Below are 18,141 nucleotides of genomic sequence, written 5' to 3'. Positions count from 1 at the left end.
TGCTATTGCATATCTATCACATCAAATTTGCAAACCAACATTTTCAGGACAGATAGAGATGGACAGGCGAAGAGCTAAAACAGCAACTTCCCCCAATCACTTGCCTTGAAGATATTCTGGATTTCCATTTCTATTAGCTTCAAGACAATGAAGTTAATACCCTCAAAATCAAAAAATGGAGTCATTATCCCAAACCTCTGGAAATATAGCCACAAAGCTGTTGACGTGCTGGACAATTTCTCTTTTGATTGGTTACTTCTTTTGGCTGCTTCTCCACTTGTTTGGTGGTACTTACTGAAAATTTGCCAGGTCCGCACGGGTGAGGTGCAACCGTGCCCATCTTGGGACACTGGTATCCACCAGGGCACAGTGCACAATCCTCAGCTGATGTTGCTCCATGCTCAGAACGATACGTCCCCCTGCATCCGAAGAAAGCATGAAATAAAAATCAGTTTGATATGAATTGGGTGAGATGGGATGAATGGACAGAAGGGAATCTTTAGGTATTTTTAGCTGGATTAAAGCAGCCTTGATATCAAGCCATCACTTTCCTGATGCCTCTTTTAAGTCATCTGGACAAACCTGGCTTCCTTCACCGGTCCTATAGTGCAGGGATCTTCAACCTTGGTGACTTGTGGACTTCAACTCCCAGAATTCCTCGGCCAGCCATGCCAGCTGAGGAATTCTGGGAGTTGGTCCACAAGTCGTCAAGGTTGGAGACCCCTACCTGGTGAACTCAGTACTTAATGCAGCTTGGACAATGTAGAAGAACTGAAGTCTTTTGAGCAGTAGAATGAATGAATCTGTGACAGGCTCCAGATCACAGCTGCTTCAAAGACTCAACATGTTTTACTCCCTGAGATAAAATACAAGATTACTTTTGGACTGACAGTTGAAATGTTCCTCAATTAATGTGAGTGGATGGCGCTTGAGGCCAACAAAATCTCTTAGATGGGTTTAAGATCTTGGCACTGTTCTGCTTTTCACAAGCTCCTTGCCTCTGGTCACTCCATCACTGGTCCCCCAAGGCAGCCACCTCGGTTGGTCTCCAAGAAAACCGAGACCTATCTTTGCAAGAACATATTCTAAAAAGAGCCAGCTGAGCTTTCTGGGATACCCATAATCAGGGTGAATCCAGGGGTAGGTTCTAACATTGCTACCATTTTACTACTGGTTCTGTGGGCGTGGCTTATTTTGTGGGTGTGGCTTGGTGGGGTGTAATGTGACTGGGTGGACGTGGCCAACTTTTTATTATTATTATTATTTTTAAAAGCATTTTTTTCTACAACCTTAAGAGGTTGCAGAAAAAAATGCTTTTAGAAGCCTCTAATGATCAGGCAACTCAGCTGGGGTCGCCAGAGGCTTTTAAAGGCATTTTTTCCCCCTACAACCTCTTTGGCCAAGAGGAAATGGGGATTTTGCAGTATCCTTCTCCTAGAGTGGGGAGGGAATGGAGATTTTGCAGTATCCTTCCCCTGGAGTGGGGAGGGAATGGAGATTTTGTAGTATCCTTCCCCTGGAGTGGGGAGGGAATGAAGATTTTGCAGTATCCTTCCCCTGGAGTGGGGAGGAAATGGAGAATTTACTGTATCCTTCCCCTGCCATGCCCACCAAGCCACGCCCACCAAGCCATGCTACGCCCACCAAGCCACACCCACAGTAAAAAATTTTGAAACCCACCAGTGATGGGGTCATAAGTCACTTTTCCTGTTGTAACTATGAACTGTCTTTCAATGGATGGTCATAAGTTGAGGACTGTATCTGGTGAAAGTCTTGGACTGCAACCTTATCGGAGCTCAAAGGGAGTTCATTCTTATAATAATGAATGCAATGATGGAGTCACATTATGAGACCCAAAATGGGGACAGTTTGAGAGTTCGACTTACAGTGGACAGAATCCTGGTTTGATGGTTGCTTTGGGACAATAGACTCCCTTTGGACAAGCAAGGCAATCGTCCACATTACGATTCCCATGTTGGCTGCTGTACGTTCCTGCTGGGCATGGAAACTGAGTACTTGTTTGACTTCCTGAACCAGAAAGACAGAATACACAAACCACAATCATGAGGAAGAGGGAAAAAAAAGGGCAATGTTTGTCTGACACATTTTTTTTAATTATTACCGGTCCGTGATCCAGACTGAATAAAGCATATTAAATAAAGCCTACCATGTTTCTACAAGATTGAACACTCCAAGTCGAATTAAAGCATGCACGATAAAAAGATCTCTATTTGCCTATCAGAAACAGACAAGTAGCACAGAGATAGAAAAAGATGCTATCATGAGTTATAGCAACAAGCAAGCCTTCCAGGAGTCCTCCCCCTTCCCCCTTTGAGACACTGGTCTAGTCAGCGTTTCTCAGGCTTGGCAACTTTAAGGTGGGTGTTGTGGCACGTCGGCTGCCAGCAGAGCTAGTTAGCATTGGAGACAGAGGCAGAGCCGGGGCCTTCCGTCCTCCCCCAGGTGGAGAGGCAGCTGTCTTCGGAGCCTGAGCTGAGTGAGGGGGAGGAACAGATGGGGCCCATCCCAAATGCTCATATGCGTAGAGAGGAAAGGAGAGCAAAGGAAATCAATAAGCCGGCTCTCAGGGAAAAGAAGTCGTAGACACTAGCCAGCCCCTCCCTGGCTGGGAAATAAATAGTAGGGGTTTGGGAGTGACAGACAACCAGGGGTGAAATCCAGCAGGTTCTGACAGTTCTAGAGAACCGGTAGCAGAAATTTTGAGCAGTTCGGAGAACCGGCAAATACCACCTCTGGCTGGCCCCAGAGTGGGGTGGTGTTAAGGATATTGGTGTTGTGTTACCAACCAGCAGAGCAAATGCACAGAGAAACGTTGCTGAGAGCAATGAATAAGAGATATGCAAACTGGTTTATCAAAAGCTTACTTTATAGTAGAAAAACAATCTCATAGTCTTTAAACATAGTCTTTAATGGGCCTTGGTAGTACAGTGGTCTAAAGCACCCTGTTATTAACACAGCTGCCTGCAATTACTGCAGGTTCGAATCTTGCCAGGCTCAAGGTTGACTCAGCCTTCCATCCTTTCTAAGGTAGGTGAAATGAGGACCCAGTTTGTGGGGGCAATAAGCTGACTTTGTATAAATATACAAAAGTATGAAGGCTATTGCTGAACGCACTGTAAGCCGCCCTGAGTCTCCGGAGAAGGGCGGTATACAAATCAAATTAAAATAAATAAAATAAATAAATAAAATAAATAAACAAATTCCAAGTCTTTGCCAGTTAAATCAATCCAGTAGTTACAGAATCTTCTTACCAAACAAACAGTAGTTGGTTAGAATAACAAACTCACTCTGGTTCACAAACCACGATGGTAACAGATCCATCCAATGATGATAGCACAATGGTTAGCAACTCCATACACTATGGTAGCTTATCATCAACTGAATACATTACAGTACCTTTCTTAAATACGTTCACAACTAATTACAGCGTGACTCAGCATTCCAACCAGCAGGAAAACTTTAAAGTCACATAATACATTTCATATTAAAGTTACAGTACACATATATTGCCTGGACAACTTGTTAGGCTCAAACCATATCCTAACAGGTGGGATTGGAGATTTTGCAGTATTCTTCCCCTGCCACGCCCACCAAGCCACACCCACCAAGCCACACCACGCCCAAATCACAAAACCAGTAGTAAAAAATTTTGGATTTCACCACTGCAGACAACCATTCGTTTCTAGTATGCAGCAAGCAATTCAGATTTTTTTTAAAAAAAATTTGATTTATATGCCGCCCTTCTCCGAAGACTCAGGGCGGCTTACAATGCGTTAAGCAATAGCCTTCATACTTTTTGTATATTTATACAAAGTCAGCTTATTGCCCCCACAAACTGGGTCCTCATTTCACCTACCTTAGAAAGGATGGAAGGCTGAGTCAACCTTGAGCCTTGGCGAGATTCGAACCCTGCAGTAATTGCAGGCAGCTGGTCTTAATAACCAGCTTAATAACAGGGTGCCTTAAACCCCTGTACTACCAAGCCAAGATTTCTTGGCTAAACCCAGGTTTCTTGGGACGAATTGCGTTTGATTTTTTTTTGTTATCCATGTGAATAAAAGACTGTTACTGCCCTGTTATAAAAAGGGGTTGTGTTACTTGCGAGTAAACATCTTATCACTACTTGCAAAGGCTGGGTCAGATCAGTGGATGGACTTCAATTTCCAGAATTCAATTGTCAGGCAGCCATACCGGATGGGGAATTCTGGGAGTTGAGAGTCCATATAGTATGTAACATTGATCTGGTACAGTGAGAGATATACCTGTGCATGCTATCATGGCAAGTTTGAAATCAGAACAATCCATATACAAATTCAGCTAATCCTGATCTTCTTGAAGATTGAGAAGTTTTGCTGAATGCATTTGACCTTGAGTCTCACATCTTCCCAGACGTGTTCATCTGAGGACCTTCATCTTATCACATCGTCTACTGATTCTGACTTAACGGTACAAACAAATGCATCAGAAGAACATCAACAAACTCATTTTGGATGGGTGCACCTTACCTTCTGGACAAAAATGTCCAGCGCTACACTTTCCAGATGGAGTATTGGCTCCTGCCAGACAAAACCATCCTGGTGGACATGGTGTACACTCTTTTTCTGTGGCCAGACCTGTCCTGTTGCTCCACGTCCCAGGGACACACTTATATTGTGTTGGGTGTTTGGTACCTGGAGGGCAGTAATGTCCCATTGGGCATGGAACAGGTGGTCTTTGCTTTCCTCCTGACCCTTTGAAAAAAATAATGGTCAATAAATTATGAGAATCTGATTTAGATCCAGTAGGACATATTTGTTGTGTTGAGTAGAAACTCTGATTTTCTAATTCCAATATTTACTGTATGGAGGACACCACATTGGACAAAGATTCAGCTTTGTTTTCTTTGGGGGGGTGGGGTGGTATTTGAATCATGTCCACATAATTTCTGTGTAAACCAGGATGGGAAATCTTTGGTCTGCCAGCTGAAATTTCTCCTGGAGGCTTTCCTTATATCTCTGAAAGGTGACTCATCTTTCATCTAACAAAATGAAATTCAATGGTGAAAAAAGTAAGGTTCTACATTTAGGCAAGAAAAACAAAATGCACAGGTACATTGGTACCTTGCTCAATAGTAGTAGTAGTAGTACCTTGCTCAATAGTAGTAACTGTGAGAGGGATCTTGGAGTCCTAGTGGACAACCATTTAAATATGATCCAGCCATGAGCAGCAGCTGCCGAAAAAGCGCTGCATTAACAGAGGAATAGAATCAAGATCACGTGAAGTGTTAATGCCGCTTTATAAGGCCTTGGTAAGGCCACACTTGGAATACTGCATTCAGTTTTGGTCACCACGATGTAAAAAAAGATGTTGAGACTCTAGAAAAAGTGCAGAGAAGAGCAACAAAGATGATTAGGGGATTGGAGGCTAAAACATATGAAGAACGGTTGCTGGAACTGGGTATGTCTAGTTTGATGAAAAGAAGGACCAGGGGAGACATGATAGCAGTCTTCCAAACTCTCAGGGGCTGCCCGAAAGAAGAGGGAGTCAAGCTATTCTCCAAAGCACCTGAGGGCAGGACAAGAAGCAATGGATGGAAACTAATCAAGGAGAGAAGCAACTTAGAACTAAGGAAAAATTTCCTGACAGAACAATTAGTCAGTGGAACAACTTGCCTCCAGAAGTTGTGAATTCTCCAACACTGGAAGTTTTTAAGAAGATGTTGGATGACCATTTGTCTGAAGTGGTGTAGGGTTTCCTGCCTAAGCAGGAAGTTGGACTAGAAGACCTCCAAGGTCCCTTCCAACTCTGTTATTCCAGTCTACAATCAGAGTGCACATGCATTGATTTTCCGAAGATTAAATACTTGTACTTTGGACATGTTCCCTTTGATTTTAGTTCCACCTACCATTGCATCTCTTGGGATAATTTCCATGCTAGATCTCAATTCTTATAAGTTCTCTAGTCTTAGTCTAAACATGCAATTCAGAATCGTTCTAAAGCTCTGGTGATTTGTTGGTACACCAGTCCCAGTTACTCCAGGAGCAGCAGTGGAAATGTACTCAACTTGTCAAAATAACACATATTAAAAAAATAAAATAAAATGCATCTGGAGCAACATACCTCTTGAACAGACCAATCTCTCTGGACACGTTTCACACTGGGATTTATCAAAGAGATCAGAACGGTTGCTGAATGTTCCAGGGGGACAAGCATTGTTGGGAGAATGCGGGCTGGCAGAACCAGTTGGACAAACGTACCTAAATGAAAAAAAATGTCAGAAATTACTTCTGGTGCTTAAACCACTGTGCTTTTTCACTAAGAAAGGATTTCTTGCTATGACTTTATGGAAGTAACCAGGTTGTCGTCACCATTATTATTAAGAGCAACGGTGGCGCAGTGGTTAGAATGCAGTACTGCAGGCTACTTCTGCTGACTGCCGGCTGCTTGCAGTTTGGCAGTTCAAATCTCAGGCTCATGTTTTTGTTTTGTTTTTTTAATTAATTAATTTATTTATTTATATGCCGCCCTTCTCCGGAGACTCAGGGAGGCTTACAATGCGTTAAGCAATAGCCTTCATCCTTTTGTATATTTATACAAAGTCAGCTTATTGCCCCCACAAACTGGGTCCTCCTTTCACCTACCTTAGAAAGGATGGAAGGCTGAGTCAACCTTGAGCCTTGGAGAGATTCGAACCAGCAGAAATTGCAGGCAGCTGTGTTAATAACAGGGTGCGTAGACCACTGTACTATCAAGGCTGGTTGACTCAGCCTTCCATCCTTCTGAGATTGGTCAAATAAGGATCCAGATTGTTGGGGGGCAAGATGTTGACTCTGTAAACTGCTTAGAGAGGGCTGTAAAAGCACTATGAAGCGGTATATAAGTACTATTGCTATTTTCCTTCCTTCCTTCCTTCCTTCCTTTCTTCCTTCCTTCCTTCCTTCCTTCCTTCCTTCCTTCCTTCCTTCCTTCCCTCCCTCCCTCCCTCCCTCCCTCCCTCCCTCCCAGTGCTTAGAATGCAGTATTACAGGCTAATTCTGCCAATTGCCAGGAGTTCGTTCCTGACCAGCTCAAGGTTGGCTCAGCCTTCCATCTTTCCAAGGTGGGTAAAATGAGGACCCAGATTGTTGGGGGTAATAGGCTGATTCTGTAAACTGCTTTACTCCCTCTTCTTTGTGGCAGCCCCTGAGATATTGGAACACTGCTATCTTGTCTCCCCTAGTCCTTCTTTTCATTAAACTAGACATACTCAATTCCTGCAACTGTGTCATGATCTTGGCCACTTAGATTCCCCTAAAAGCAGTGGTGAAATCCAAATTGTTTTACTACCGGTTCTGTGGGCGTGGCTTGGTGGGTATGGTGTGGCCTGGTGGGCGTGGCCTGGTGGGCATGGCAGGAAAGGATACTGCAAAATCTCCATTCTCTCCCCACTCCTGGGGGAAGGATATTGCAAAATCCCCATTTCCTCCCCGTTCCTGGGGGAAGGATATTGCAAAATCCCCATTCCCTCCCCACTCCTGGGGGAAGGATATTGCAAAATCCCCATCTCCACCCCATTCTGGGGCCAGCCAGAGGTGGCGTTTGCCAGTTCTCTGAACTACACAAAATTTCCGCTACCGGTTCTATGAACTGCCCAAAATTTCCGCTACCGGTTCTCCAGAACCTGCTGGATTTCACCCCTGCTTAAAAGACCCTAACTTCACAGAGGAGTAACATACTCACCCCACCATACATTCCGAATCCGGATGAGCCAAGCCAGTTTGGGTGCAGGCGTTACCAGCGGGACAGGCTCTACAGTCCGTGGGTGCATCTTGTCCCTGGAGAGGATTATAAGTTCCCACTGGGCATGGATTTGGAAAACTCATCCCATTAGGGCAAAAATATCCGACGGGACACTTCAGACAGTGCTTCAGCTCTGGATGGAACATCAAAGGGGTAGAGGGGAAAAAAGAGACCAGCAGAAAATAAATACTATGTGACCAGTGGTGAAATGTAAAATTTGCTACTAGTGGTTCTGTGGGTGTGGCTTTGTGGTGGCGGTGGGTAATGTGACTGGGTGGGTGTGGCTAACTTTTTTTTTTTTTTACTTTTAAAAGCATTTTTTTTACAACCTCTTCGGCCTAGAGTCGTTCCTGCTCATCTCCGTTTCAAAGCCGAAGAGCCAGCGCTGTCCGAAGACATCTCCGTGGTCATGTGGCCGGCATGACTAAACGCCAAAGGCGCACGGAACGCTGTTACCTTCCCACCAAAGGTGGTCCCTATTTTTCTACTTGCATTTTTTATGTGCTTTCGAACTGCTAGGTTGGCAGAAGCTGGGACAAGTCATGAGAGCTCACCCCGTTACGCGGCGCTAGGGATTCGAACCGCTGAACTGCTGACCTTTCGATCGACAAGCTCAGCGTCTTAGCCACTGAGCCACCGCGTCCCCTTACAAGAGAAATAGGCCATTTTAAAAGAGCTTCCCCTTCTCCCAAATCCACTCAGTTGTCCGAACATCAACAAGACGCAGCTTCCTCTGGGTTGTATATTTGTATTGAATGATACAAGAAGCTGCCTTACTCAATATCAAACCATTGATCCATTTTCCCCAGCTTCGTACTCTCTAGATTCGTCAAATCGAGAGCTCCAGCTACCCGAAAGTTAGAGAAATATTTTTTTTGTACACAAAAATATTTCTATTCTGTCTTCCTCATGAATATAGCTTCTGTGACAGGTAGTGGCTCTTTGGGATTGCTGATCCAAAAAAAGAGGGAGATTTCTATAAACAGCCATATGATCTTTTAAACCCGAACTGAAGAAAACGGGATTTTTCTGCGTGTAAAACATATGTGATCGTCAGTCCCCCAGCAGAAGTTCTCCCACGTCTCTGCTGTTCTCAGCTCCTTATTTTAGCAAAGGCCTGGAGGGAATTCTGGGCACCGCTTGGATAGTCATGCTTGTTGCAAAGTGCAGCAGAAGACAAGGCTTCTCAGATAACGGGAGAACCAAAGGAAGCGTGATGTCGTATCTACATTAATTCTGCATGAGTGAGAGATGTGGTTCCCTTGATTTATGACATATACTTGCAGTGCAAAAGATGTCCCCTCCGGAGCAATGAAAAGTGGTCTGCAGGGGTTATTGAGACATGGAGGCCCGGAGTTATGGTGGAAAGCAGAGCCAGATGAAGCGTTGAAAGAGATCCAGAAGACAATTAGATCTCAAAAGGAATAACAGTCGCACGGTATTTATTTATGTGCTTTATCGATGTGGCCTCTAGGAGCTGTAAATGACTTGATGGCACATAATCAACCAACCAACAACAACTACTACTACTACTTCTTCTTCTTCTTCTTCTTCTTCTTCTTCTTCTTCTTCTTCTTCTTCTTCTTCTTCTTCTTCTTCTTCTTCTTCTTCTTCTTCTTCTTCTTCTTCTTCTCCTCCTCCTCCTCCTCCTCCTCCTCCTCCTCCTCCTCCTCCTCCTCCTCCTCCTCCTCCTCCTTCTTCATTGCAAAGTCATGTCTGACCCATCCAACCCCATGGACAACATTCCTCCAGGCCTTCCTGTCCTCTACCATCCTCTGGAATCGATTTAAGCTTACGCCGACTGCTTCAGTGACTCCATCCAGCCACCTCATTCTCTGTCATCCCTTTCTTCTTTTGCCCTCAATCTTTCCCAGCATTAGGCTCTTCTCCAGTGAGTCTTTCCTTCTCATTAGGTGGCCAAAGTATTTGAGTTTCATCTTCAGGATCTGGCCTTCTAAAGAGCAGTCAGGGTTGATCTCCTCTAGGACTGACTGGTTTGATGGCCTTGCAGTCCAAGGGACTCGCAGGAGTCTTCTCCAGCACCAGAGTTCAAAGGTCTCAATTCTTTGGCGCTCAGTCTTCCTTATGGTCCAACTTTCACAGTCATACATTGCAACTGGGAAAACCATACTATTCTGTTCCATTCCATTCCACCCCACCCCACCCTACCTCACCCCACCCCGCTCCATCCCCCACCCCCCACTCTCCATTCCATTCCATTCTTATCATGTCATCTTATACAAATCAACACGAAGAGTTATCAAAAGAACCACAAAAGGAGAAATAAGAGTTTCAGCTTCTGTAAGGGATTCTTAGGCTGTTGGTTCAATTTACACGAAAAATTTCCCCCAAAAAATTATTTCAGCCAGATCTTTCAGCATCACCCCTATCTCCCCTCATTCAGCTCCTAAGCTGATGAGCTGTGCAAGAATTGGATGGCAGGCTGAGATCCACAAAGCATCCTTGTTATCCATAAATATGATTTGCTTCACTAGAAAAACAATCATATTTTTATTCCACTCACAAATGTGCTGGGGGAAGGGGCATAATTAAAGACAAATAACAATTATCCAAAGAAATGAAGCAGGAGCAACTGACGATGCGTGCCACCCTCGGATATTCTTTTTTTAAAATTGAGTTTGTGCCCCCATTACTTGTTAATTTTCAAAAAATCACTCACTTCGAATAGAGTTCCACGCTCATTACAGCACCAGGTCTAAAAATGTTGCTCTAAAAATAATGACGATTAATCCAGAAGGTAAATTAAAAGAGAAAAAAAAGGAGGAGGGGTAGGGATTCAGAATGTTTAAAGAACATATGTAGCTGCGATTTGTTTATTTTTAAAGGAAAAACAGATATGGCGAGTCTGACATTTTCTACATTTTCAGGCGCTGCAAATGAAAACCTTATGGAAAATATTCAGACGTTGCTTTGCTTTTCTTGTAATTATTTGATCTCTTTACGGGAGGAGATTGGTTAATCTTTAGCTTGAGCTAAATTTTAAATTGATTTTAAATTGGGTTGTTTTAATTTACAGCCAGAATATTTAATTATTTTAATACTGTTTTTTAAATTTTGTATGCTTTGTTTTTACTTAGGCTGTGCACCGCCCTGAGTCCTATTTGGAGAAGGGCGGTATAGAAATTTAAACAAATAAAATAAATAAATAAATAAAATAATCTGAATTTAAATGATGGGGGGGGGGAAATCTCCATTTTAAAAAAAACCTTGTAAACGGTTATTTGCTAGAAGCCAACTTCAGAACTAATGACAAATGTCATCCAAGTGATATTATTATTATTGTGAAAAGACTATTCGCAATTTCTGCTGGAAGGCAAAAATATGCTTTGTGTTTGAACCAATTCAAAATACGCTATAATTCTTTCAAACTGACAGGTCTGGAAGCCATCTTTTCATTGGATTTTCAGGCCTGCCACATTTACTTCTGTGGGAAAATTGGAGGGGGGAATGGTATGGAGCCAGGCCAGGTGATAAAGGCAAAGGTTCCCCTCGCGCAAATGTGCTAGTCGTTCCCGACTCTAGGGGGCGGTGCTCATCTCCGTTTCAAAGCCGAAGAGCCAGCGCTGTCCGAAGACGTCTCTGTGGTCATGTGGCACACAGACACAAATAATTCTCAACAGCCTTCCCACACAAATTTCTAGGAATTTTCCTTGGTGTCTAACTTGCTTACTTTATGCCACAGGATAGTAAATAAGCACTACAACTGTTTGTGGAAGAACCTAAATTATCAGTCTGATTTAGGATCAGTTTCTCCCCATTGTACAAAAGACAGATACACACCTGGAAAGTATGAAGATCTGTTGCTGAGCTTCAGGAATTTATCTCTGGGCTCAAAACTTCCCCTGGGGCATGGAGCTGTGGTCAGTCCAGGACTACGAAAATAACCTGCAAGATGAGATTCATCTTTCAATGTCCCTATAGCATAGCATTCCTTCTTCAAATCAGGTTGCTCTTCTAGAAAAGGTGACTACTTCCAAGTTGGAGACCTTTGGGTTGGGATGCACCAGTTGAGACTTGCAGGATGCTATTGGGTTAAAATTCCACTTGGGGAAAACTGAACTGAAGGATCAGCCAGATATTTATATAGCCACAGTGCTACTTAAGATGGTATGGGTCTCCTTAGGTCGGGAATGGGACAACTTGCCACAACCAACTCATCACGGCCAACTCATTGAGAAACAACTCATTGTGGGACAATTCAACAATTCTATTTAATTATTTAAAATAAAGAAAAAATATTTTAATTTTTACCATTCACATTTCATTCTGTCACTCCTTTTGCATCTTTTCTTTAAAGATGCTATTCCACCATTTCTTTCATATTACGGTAACCCTTGTCCTGCAGTGAGTTGTCCTGCAGCAATTTGGCTGTGACAAGTTGGCCGTGGTGAGTTGGCCATGACAAGTTGGTCATGGTGAGTTGGCCATGGTGAGTTGGCCATGACAAGTTGGCCATGGTAAGTTGGCCATGACAAGTTGGTCATCGTGAGTTGGCCATGGTAAGTTGGCCATGACAAGTTGGCCATGGTGAGTTGGCCATGATGAGTTGGCCATGGTGAGTTGGCCATGACAAGTTGGCCATGGTGAGTTGGCCATGACAAGTTGGCCATGGTGAGTTGGCCATGACAAGTTGGCCATGGTGAGGTGGCCGTGACGAGTTGGCCATGGTGAGTTGACTGTGCCAACCTGGCCATGGTGAGTTGGCGGTAGTGAGTTAGCCATGGCAAGTTGGCCATGACAAATTGTCATAGACCCCCTGAGGTCAGCAGGTCACTGTACAATGAGTACAATGACTGCATTTACACAACTTTCACTTGGATAAGAAATTAATGAATTTCACAATGGGCCTGTGCAAGACACTGTGCCATAAATGATCCCAATCTATTAGGGTCATACATGATATTAATAGAGGAAAATAGTAACCAATAACGTTTATCATGTGTCACAAAAACAATTGCAATGCTTTTAAGTGATTTGGTTGTGAAATAGCTAATCAATCAGGTGGACATAGAAGTAGGTGATAACAGCCATAGTAAGTAGTGTATATTTTGGGTTAAGCTGCAAAGAATAAGTAGGAAGAAATCCAAAACTATGCCAGATGCAAGTGCTGAATCTGTATCTAAATCTTGAAATAAATCGATACCTTAATATCTGGATGTATATAAATATGAAGACCAAAATAGTAAGCAATTTGTATCAAATGATTGATAGAATAGCTGGTGTCTTCAGATAGTAATAGTGTCAGATGGATATTGTGGTTGGAATGGATTCCATGGTTTGTTTGACACCCCCTGGAATATTCCCATCTCCAAACTTCAATTGTTTTGATCAACTGCTTCAAAAGTGCAATTAATTTGGCCTGAATTTCACCCTCTCTGTGATATCAAAGGAGATTTTGAGTCCCCAAACGATGAGTACGTAAAACAAATCAGCAACATGCAAACAAATGCAAAGGTTCAACCTGAAGGACAGAGTTGGCTTTGTAGATCCACAGCAGAATGAAGAGATTTCCAAGCAAACAACATCTCGGCCATGTTGTCTGGACAGCAGGAAGTTTTGTTATCTCTTTGGCACTTGATTTGTCTGGGAGCATCAGTCCAAGAGCCAGGGGGACAAGGGATTGGCTCAACGGTCCCAAAATCTGGACAATAATGTCCTGCAAAAGCAAACAAACATCTTAAGGAGATCAGGATTTGCATTACTATGGCAACAACTTGATTATAATGCAGTTGGTACAATCAATACAGACAAAAAACATTATCAATATTGATAAGCATTGATCAGTGCTAGGATAGGAACTCACTCAGGAAGGCAACTTACCTTAATGGGAAGTTTTGCTGGAGAGAAGGCTTAGCTGGGTTTGTTTACATTTCTAACTTTCTCACTTTGTGATGGAGTCCATCCTCAGGGAATTTCTCTGTACCAGAATATTTGGGCTTTTTCTATGAATTGTATTTATGTCGTGTCTTCCTATTGGTTGATTGGTGTGTCGATAGTTGGCAATTGGCTGTTGTTTCCTTGTGCTGCCAAGCCCTTGGCTCCTAAGTACCTGATAAGCTGATGGTAAATCAGCACTCCTGTTGACATTTCTCCAGCTTCAATCATTTCCCTGGTTGTTTTTGTACCTGCTCGGCCAACAATCTCAGTAGCTGCAAAACTGAATGTATGTCCTAGTTCATTGCAATGCGAGGCTACCAATGAATTTGGGTCTCCTTGTCTGACAGCTCAAAAACTTTTCAATGGCAATCTGTTATTCTACTTGGCTTTTTACCTTGTGATATCAAGATATCCAACACATAAGATAACTTCATAATTTAATTAAGAGGATTCTCATTGCAGGCACAGAGATCCAGTTACCAGGTTCATTGGAAAGTATCTGAATTACTCAGCGTATGCTCCAGTTTCCATTGGAAAAGCAGGTCTTAAACAAGAAGTGAGTCTGGTATTCACAAGGAGCTTTAGTCCTAAACATTGCACCTGGATGATCTCATCTGGATTTGTACAGACATTGTACAGATTAATGGAAGGGACCTTGTAGGTCATCTAGTCCAACCTCCCACCCAAGCAGGAGACCCTACACCTTTTCTGACATATGGCAGCCCAGTCTCTTCTTGAAAGCCTCCAGGGATGAAGCTCCCACAACATCCAGAAGGCAACTTCTGTTCCATCGATTGATTGTTCTCACTGTCAGAAAATTCCTACTTATTTCTAGGTTGAATCTCTCCTTCTTCAGTTTCCATCCATTATTCCTTGTCTGGCCTTTGGGTGCTTTGGAAAATAACTTGACCCCTTCCTCTCTTTGGATTAGGAAGCTAAGTAAGATCAGGCTGGTTAGATTTCTTGGATAGGAAACATCCAGGAAAAGTGCAGAGAAGAGCAACCAGGATGATTAGGGGACTGGAGGCTAAAACATACAATGAACGGTTGCAGGAACTGGGCATGGCTAGTCTAGTGAAGAGAAGGACCAAGGGAGACATGATAGCAGTATTCCAATATTTGAGGGGCTGCCACAGAGAGGAGGGGGTCAAGCTATTCTCCAAAGCACCCGAAGGCCAGACAAGGAATAATGGATGGAAACTGAAGAAGGAGAGATTCAACCAAGAAATTAGGAGAAATTTTCTGACAGTGAGAACAATCAACCAATGGAACAGAAGTTGCCTTCGGAAGTTGTGGGAGCTTCATCACTGGAAGCTTTCAAGAAGAGATTGAACTGCCATCTGTCAGAATTGGTGTAAGGTCTCCTGCTTGGGCAGGGGGTTGGACTAGATGACCTACAAGGTCCCTTCCAACTCTGTTAACTGTAATCAGGAACACCAGGTTTCAGGTTAGTCCAAAGAAAGTTGAAAACATTCAAGAAGAAAGTCATGGTAGATCACTATCTGAATTTTGCCCCCCCCCCCAAATCTGCACTATTATGTCTACGATATGTAATAACCTGGAATCGATAGACCTCACAGGAAACTCATTGATTTCAACTAATTTGTTGGTCTGCCTTGAACTTTTAAAATAAAAGTCTTAGAAGAAAAAAAAAAACACTTTTTCTATTTTTCTCCTAAGGGTTTGGGGGGCGAGGAGAGAAGCATTCCAATTATCAGTATTTTCACAGCTTTTCTTCAAGTCTATCCCATTTTCAGAGAAACAGCTAAGAGGGATCCCGGTATGAATTTTCTTTTCTTTTTTTTTTCCCCCTCCAAATCCTTGATTCCTTTCCAACCCAATTTTATGGCAGGAGGAACTGTGCAAAACAAAGAGGCCTGGGGTGATAGCTGATTGTCTTTCCTCGTAATTTTCTGAGCCATTACAGCCAATTAATCATCTCTAATAATGTTCTACGCTTCCATAATTCTTAAAAGCAATTGTTTCTTTTCAAAAAAGAAAGAAAGAAAAAGAAAGAAAGAAAGAAAGAAAGAAAGAAAGAAAGAAAGAAAGAAAGAAAGAAAGAAAGAAAGAAACCCAACAAAGGCCTGAGTTTACCCTGGCTCATTCTCCTGTCAAAGTTACTTTTCAAAAAAGAAAGAAAGAAAGAAAGAAAGAAAGAAAGAAAGAAAGAAAGAAAGAAAGAAAGAAAGAAAGAAAGAAAGAAAGAAAGAAAGAAACCCAACAAAAGACTGAGTCTACCCTGGCTCATTCTCCTGTCAAAGTTGATTCGGTGCTAATCTCGTGGTGATGAATTGGCAACAGCCATCTCATTCCCACAAAAGATAGGCCAGTGATATCCTGAGGATAGGATTATCAAGACTTCTGGAGAATACCAAGTAGGCAGAGTCCATGGTAGCTAAGAGCCAGCAGCTCTTTAAATGGCTTATAAAGGACAATTGAGAATTACCTTAGATACTAGTGGAGCGCATTTAATCTTCCCGACATTGTTTTCCACTTTCCCAAAGCCTTAAATATTGAATTGGGCCAAATTGCTTTGAATCCTAGAAAACGTATGACTGAAAAAGAACCTAAAATTATTCAACTCTTCCCTTCCGATTCAGGAAGGATCTTGCCTCCTTCTTTTCCTCCCTGAGGTTCCCAAAACAGAATGGTTAAGTTGGCACTATTTACATAAAACCTGAGGTCAAGTTTTTGTTGTGGAATACGGAGCTATGACATAGTGGTGGGGAAAATCTTGGCCAAGAGAACTCAAGAGGAGAAGAGTTGGATTTAAGAAAAAAGTCTGGTCTACTGGTTAACTGGCTAGAAGCCAGGAGATAGTGAGTTCTAGTTCCACCTTAGGCATGAAAGACAGCTGGGTGACTTTGGGTATTTACCAGGAGATGGTGAGTTCTAGTCCCAATTTAGGCATGAAAGACAGCTGGGTGACTTTGGACTGATCACCAGGAGAGGGTGAGTTCTAGTCCCAATTTAGGCATGAAAGATAGCTGGGTGACTTTGGACTGATCACCAGGAGACGGTGAATTCTAGTTCCACCTTAGGCATGAAAGACAGCTGGGTGACTTTGGGCTGATCACTAGGTGATTGAGTTCTAGTCCCATCTTAGGTATGAAAGATAGGGTGACTTTGAGCTGATCACCAGGAGACTGTGAGTTCTAATCCTACCTTAGGTATGAAACTGACTGGGGGATTTTAGGCCAGTCACCAGGAGACAGTGAGTTCTAGTCCCATCTTAGGAAGGCCACTTCCTAAATTCTTGATAGAGATGCCCCAGATATTGGATTACCTGCTAGACAGGGCTGGCATTCCAGGGATCCCTCAGTGGAGAAAAAACCCGGGAAACAGGGAACACAGGATGTGTGGCTGGCATCAGGTTCGTGACCTCCTAGACAACGCTAGAGGGAGACAACAGAGGAAATGTGCTCACACACAATCATGTGTTTATGCATGCCTGTGGATGTATGTGTATGAATAGGTACACACATCAGCTAGAGATCACGGTAACTGACATAAGACTGTATATGTATTTCCTCAACCAATGTGTATTTCATTCAGTATTTCACCGATTATAAATTATTTATCCCTCTGCAAAAATTCTGTGTTCAGAGCTCAAATTCTGATTCCCCATGTCTTCTCTGTACTGTTTGTTGGCTTTGTGTGAGAGTGTGTGCCTATACACATAGTCTTGTTGCACATATGTGTTGTGGCTCCGTTACCTGAGCCTGTGTCATCGGCAGGAGAGGACTCCGAGAGTGAAGGAGAGGAGTTGGCAAGGCGTCCCTCTCCAGGACCCTCCTCTCTGGCAATGCCTTCGGTGTCCGCCGAAGGGCAAGAGATAGGGCCAGGGCCAAGCACGTCCACACAGCCACAGGTGGACAGCGATGAGGGTAATGAGTCTTGGCTGGATCCCCGGCAGCGTCGCAGAGATAAGCGCACACAACAGAAGAAAAGGTGTGCCAGAGATTAGGCTGAGCCACTGGAACACACCCCACAGGATATAAAAGGGGGTGAGGTGGCCATTCAGACTCTGTGACGGACAAAACTAACTACTATCGAGTCACATTGCATCTTTGGAAACAACATTATCGGCCTTGGATTTATTTTACGAAACGGACAATTCTTGACTGTGTGTATTTTGTTTATTGAATAAAAGTTCTTGGCAAGCAGCTACTGGGTTGCTGCCAAGCGTCTTATCGGAAAAATTGGGTGTCTGCCAATTTATTTAACCCCCAACTGTCTGTTTGTGTGGGTGTGTGAGACGGGGACAGAACAATATGCAACACACATCTATCTATCTATCTATCTATCTATCTATCTATCTATCTATCTATCTATCTATCTATTTATCATCTATCTATCTATCTATCTATCTATCTATCTATCTATCTATCTATCTATCTATCTATCTATCTATCTATCTACCTACCTACCTACCTACCTACCTACCTACCTACCTACCTA

General features: G+C 43.0%; 1 protein-coding gene across 1 annotated transcript in view; it reads right to left on the bottom strand.

The window, feature by feature from the left end:
* The window catches only part of LOC117668244 (uncharacterized), a 167,242-nt gene that overhangs the window by 137,018 nt on the left and 12,083 nt on the right, over nt 1–18,141 (bottom strand). Inside the window, exons 5-9 of the mRNA XM_087875571.1 lie at nt 16,967–17,075; nt 7,720–7,912; nt 6,121–6,257; nt 1,887–2,028; nt 296–419 (exon numbers count right to left, since the gene is read on the bottom strand). Of these exons, the coding sequence (XP_087731697.1) occupies nt 296–419; nt 1,887–2,028; nt 6,121–6,257; nt 7,720–7,912; nt 16,967–17,075 (705 nt within the window). The remainder of the gene's footprint in view (nt 1–295; nt 420–1,886; nt 2,029–6,120; nt 6,258–7,719; nt 7,913–16,966; nt 17,076–18,141) is intronic.

The sequence above is a fragment of the Pantherophis guttatus genome, chromosome 9 (genome assembly GCF_059756535.1).
Source record: "Pantherophis guttatus breed Tessera chromosome 9, ASM5975653v1, whole genome shotgun sequence".
Taxonomy (NCBI): Eukaryota; Metazoa; Chordata; class Lepidosauria; order Squamata; family Colubridae; genus Pantherophis; species Pantherophis guttatus.
This window is presented reverse-complemented; position numbering and strand designations above follow the sequence as displayed.